This window comes from Camelus bactrianus, chromosome 6 (genome assembly GCF_048773025.1).
Source record: "Camelus bactrianus isolate YW-2024 breed Bactrian camel chromosome 6, ASM4877302v1, whole genome shotgun sequence".
Lineage (NCBI taxonomy): Eukaryota > Metazoa > Chordata > Mammalia > Artiodactyla > Camelidae > Camelus > Camelus bactrianus.
In genome coordinates, this window is record NC_133544.1 from 710551 (window position 1) to 715058 (window position 4508).

The 4508-nt window shown below is 69.9% G+C and overlaps 1 protein-coding gene across 3 annotated transcripts; it reads right to left on the bottom strand.

Annotated features, from left to right (window-relative positions):
* Positions 1–221: 221 nt before the first annotated feature.
* TMEM121 (transmembrane protein 121) lies at positions 222–4064 on the bottom strand. 3 transcript variants are annotated; one of them, XM_074364781.1, is made up of 3 exons: positions 3956–4064; positions 1444–1735; positions 222–1296 (listed from the first exon to the last, which is right to left on the bottom strand). In XM_074364781.1, exons 2-3 carry the CDS (start codon positions 1579–1581, stop codon positions 625–627), a joined length of 810 nt encoding a protein of 269 aa, XP_074220882.1. In that variant the 5' UTR covers positions 1582–1735; positions 3956–4064; the 3' UTR covers positions 222–624. The 3 variants fall into 3 exon arrangements, with proteins under 3 accessions (XP_074220882.1, XP_074220880.1, XP_074220881.1); XM_074364779.1 differs by having other exon boundaries at positions 222–1735; XM_074364780.1 differs by having other exon boundaries at positions 222–1735; positions 3952–4036.
* Positions 4065–4508: the final 444 nt, after the last annotated feature.

Consider the following 4508-nt stretch of genomic DNA (forward strand, 5'->3'; position numbering starts at 1 on the left):
TGGTACCTCTGGAGGTGGGGACAGTGAGGTTGGAGGGACCGTGTCTTTGGGTCGGATCAGCAATGGTCCTCCACCCAGGAGCTCCAGAGAGCGGCCTGGGGAAGAGGTCCTGAAAGTGGTCTGGCCTAGCACCCCCACTGTCACGCACTCACACCCCGCCCCTCCCACCTCCCTCCCCAGCTGTCAGACTGGACGCATCAAACAGGCAGAGCCGTGGCACGTTCCATACAAAACTGTAAACACGGGTCTTTAAAATGACAGAGGCCTCCTTGGCCCCAAACTCTGAGCCAGAGGCCCCCACCGAGGGACCCCCAAGGGACCAGACCTCCGCCCACTCTGTCCTCCCTTCCCACCCAGGCCCCCAGTAGGCAGGGGCGGGGTCCTTCTGCCCTGGCTTAGGCCGCACACAGCTGCCCACACGCTGGGGCGGGCTGAAGGAGGCTGAGGTCCGTGGTCCGAGGGATTCCTGAGATGAAGAGGCCGCGGGGGGGCCCACCAGGGACTGGCGCTCACTGCACCCGACCCCTTGGGGAGCCCCCGCCCCCACCCCATCCCATGCAAAGCGCGCACCTGCCGCCACGCGTCTCAACGCCCCGAGGTTCCGCGGGGGCCGCGAGGGCCCTGTCACGTGTCCAGGGCGTCGCGCGTGGGCGAGGGCCCGTGGGGACGGCCCGGCGGGCCGTGCAGCGGCTGCGGCGCGGGCACGGAGTTGCGCTGCGGGGGCGGCGGCTGCAGCTCCAGCGCCAGCGCGGGCGGCGGGAAGTCGCGCACCTGGCGGCGGTACTCGAGGAAGGTGCAGGCTTTGGTGGCGAGAGCCACCACGTTCTTGCCCACGAAGATGGCCGAGACGCGGCTGTCGCGGAAGAGCGCCATGTTGGCGGCGCGCGCCAGCACGGCCACCACGTTGACGGTAGCAAGGCTGAGCACCGGGTAGAGCATCATCTTCTGCGGCGCGATGTGCTCGCCCTGCATGCTGACCTCGCTCAGCGCCACGCACGGCAGCACCAGCAGCAGCATGTAGCAGTAGAAGAAGGTGAGGCCCTCGGCCCACAGTGGCAGACCCGTGCGCGGCGGCTCCCACAGGTTGGCCTGCATGTCCAGCAGGTCCAGCAGGTCCAACGCCACCCAGAAGAGGCGGCCGCGCAGGTCCTCGCGCTTCCGGAAGGTGCGCACGTACTCCATGCGGTCGAGCGCCACGAGCAGCAGGAAGAGGCCAGGCACACACACCGACAGCAGCAGCGTCAGTGCCTTGCGTGCCACCGGGTCGGCCGCGCCGCGCCGAGCCGCCTTGTAGTTCTGGAAGATGAAGTAGAGCTTGATCTCCAGCACGAAGATGTAGAGAAACCAGAGGATCATGGCGTAGCCGCGCTTGGCCGTGCGCACCTCGGCGCCCACCCACACGGCCACGTAGCGCAGCACCAGCAGGAAGCACACGTCACCTACCAGCACGATGATGCACACGCCAATCTTGCGCGGGCCCTGGTTCTGCTCCACCAGGTACGCGTCCATGACCGCCATGCTGCCCATGATCACCAAGGTAGTCAGGCACACGTGGCGCCGGTCCGGGGGCGGCAGCACCATGGTCGGCCGCCGGGGCCCCGACCTGGGCGCGCGCGCCCCCACGCGAGGCGGGACGAGGCCCTGCGGCGGCGGCGGCTCTCAGCCCTCGGGCATGGCGCGGGGCCCGTCCAGCCGCCCCAAGGGCGCTGCCGCTCCCGGCCGGCGAGCTCGGAACCTGAGGAGATCGGAGCAGAGTCAGAATGCGGAGGGGGCAGCCTCCCCCACCCCCAAGACGTGCTTCCTGCGAGGGGCGCTGTCCCCACCCTGGGCCCGAGGCCTCTGCCGCACGCAGGCGCCGATGCGCCCACTGGGGACCGCGAGCCGGAGCGGGGCCTCCAGGGGGCGCTGGAGCCCCACCTGAGACCCAAGACCTCATTCCCGCCACCGCCAGGGAGGAAATGGAACGGGAAGTGGCTTCTTGCCGCCGCGCGTGTCCCCGAGGCCCCGGTGGTTTGTCCCTGCTGGGCCCACGCCGCCGTCTCTCCGGCTCTGGTGGCCTGGGCCCCGCGCCCGGGGTTCTGGCCCGAGGCCACTCCCGCGGAAGCTCGGGCGTCCTCTCTCCCGGCGCCGCACTGGGCGGGGAGGCGGGCCTGCGCCCTTCACTCTGCGCGCTCAGGGCAGGCTGGAGGCAGCGAACAAGTCCCAGACCGGGAGCCAGGGCCCTGGACAGGTTTTCTGATCCAGAACTGAGAGTCAGCCAAGTCCTGAGGATTCCATCCCTGATATCAGCCTCTCCGTGCCTCCCTACCCCTGCCTCGCAGCCCCAGCCTCTTTCCTCCCTGCCCCAGCCGACTCAGTCTCCCCCACGGTCCACCGTCCACAGGGCGTGTGGACCATTCTCAGCCCTGCTCCCAGAGTGGCTCCCTCTTGCCCTGGGAGGCTCCTGTCCTGGCAGCGGCCCCTACCATGTACATCCCCCCGCACCCAAGCCAGCTCACCCACGCTGCGCTGCTCGTGGCGGAGGGGTGGTCCCTCTGCCGCTCCCTCCCCATGCACCTCTGGGGCAATCTTAGGAAGCCTGCCTTCTGCTAATGCCCACCTGGGCCTGCTTCGTGTTCCGCAGTCCCCTGCACCTCTCTCACACCCGGGGCACTGGTTGTCATGGCTGTGCTGGTCAGAGTCTCACACCAGACTATGGGTCCCCATACCTGCGCCCGTTCACACGCAGGGGGACGATGGAGGCCCACCTCGCCCACCGGAAAGTCACGTGCAGGCTCACTCCCAGCCAGGCTCCCCACCCCTCCGGTCCCTCCCACAACACACCTGGCCCCTAGGCTCTGTTTACTGCCCTGTCTAGACAAGGACATAAAATTTAATGTTGCCCGTGACTGTGGAGTGAGTGTTCGGCCTGCCCCTGGTGACACCGCAGCCCCCACTGCCTGGGGAAGGAGGCCCCCTTCCAAGAGAGGGCTCCCACCCCTAGCCTCATTGCTGCTGTTACCCCACCCAGCACCGCCTTCCAGGGTCCCTGCTGCCACACCCAGGACCCTTCAACCACTCTGAGCTCGGACACGTGGAGCAGAAAGTGCCTTGGGAGGGCCGTCAGCCTAGTCCCCGGGCCTCCTCACTTCCAGGTGCCCCTGCTCCCCCCGCCACACACACATACCCCGTTTCCACCCCCACTGGGAGGACACGCTTGACCCACGAAGCCCCCCACCCCGGCACCTGGGCTTCCTGTGGCTGCAGCAGCGGCCTGGGAATTTCCTTCGTCCCAGCACTCCGCCACGGCAACTAGCGAAATAACCCCTGCACCACCAGCCCTTCCCTCCTCACCCACTCCACGGCGTTTGCACCCCTCAGTCACTCATCAAACATGGGCAGAAGGCTAAGGGTGCGGGCACAGACCCCATCCCGATGGGAGCTCACAGAGGGAGCCCCAGCCCCTGGCCCCCAGGAAGCCAAAGCCAGGGCCTGACCACCCCTCCCCCACGCCCTGCCCAGGCCTCTCCCTGGGGACTGGCCCCAGGCCCTGCTGCCCTGGCCGTCGTGTGCCCGCCCTGGTGCCCCTGCATGCCTCACTGCCTGGTCCTCACAGACTCTGGAGCCTCCGGGCCCCTCACAGCCCGCCTCTTCCCCGGCGCCTTGCACGCCCCCCTACCCCAACCACACCTCAGTGCCCACAAGGGGTGGCAGGGGGCGAGGAAGGGAGCACCCTCCCCCAGCTCGATTGGACAGAGGGCGGCGACGGGGTTGGGCCGCTCCCGCAGGCCGTATCTCCGCTCCTCTGCCCCCACCGCCCGCTCCCCCGCCCCCACCGCCCGCTCCCCCGACAGGGCCTGGTCCCGGCCCTCCCGCCTCCCAGGCCTCACCCCTGCAGCGCCGCCCCTGAATCCCATCGCGCCTGTGGCCGGGGGTCACCGGGCGCCCCCGGCCCGCGCGCCCTTCTCGCACCTACCCGCCGCGGGCCAGATGCTGCGCTGCGCCGGGGCCGGCCCCGCGGAGCCTGTCTGTGCGCGGAGCAGAGGCCGCGCTCCTCTCGGCTCGGCTGCGCCCCCTGCCCGCGCGCCCGCGCGCCCCGCCCCCGGCTCGAGGCCCCGCCCCGCGCTCCCCGCCCCCTGCGCCTGCCGGACCGGGACTGGGGTCCCCTCGCCCCCGCCCCCTCCGCAGCGCTGGTTGCCACGGCGACAGCACTGCGCAGCAGCGGCACCCTGGAGGGATGGCGCTGGGAAGCCGGGTCCACGCAGGCCTCAGAAAGTGTCCTCTCCACTCTCCTCACCGCACCCGGAGAATCGCGTAGCAGGCGACTCAGTTCTGCTCACAGCCTGAAATTCCGCGGCAGCCCTCACCCCGGCCGCCAGCCAGGGTGACCCCAATTGCCTGCGACAGGGGGCCTGCGGGACCCCGTGCCCTACCCGCGGAGCTAGCCCCGACGTGGCGGCCGGGCTGACCACCCGCTATCTGCAGGTGGCCCCACTGGCCCTTGTTTAGGGACATGGTGCCACGTCCCA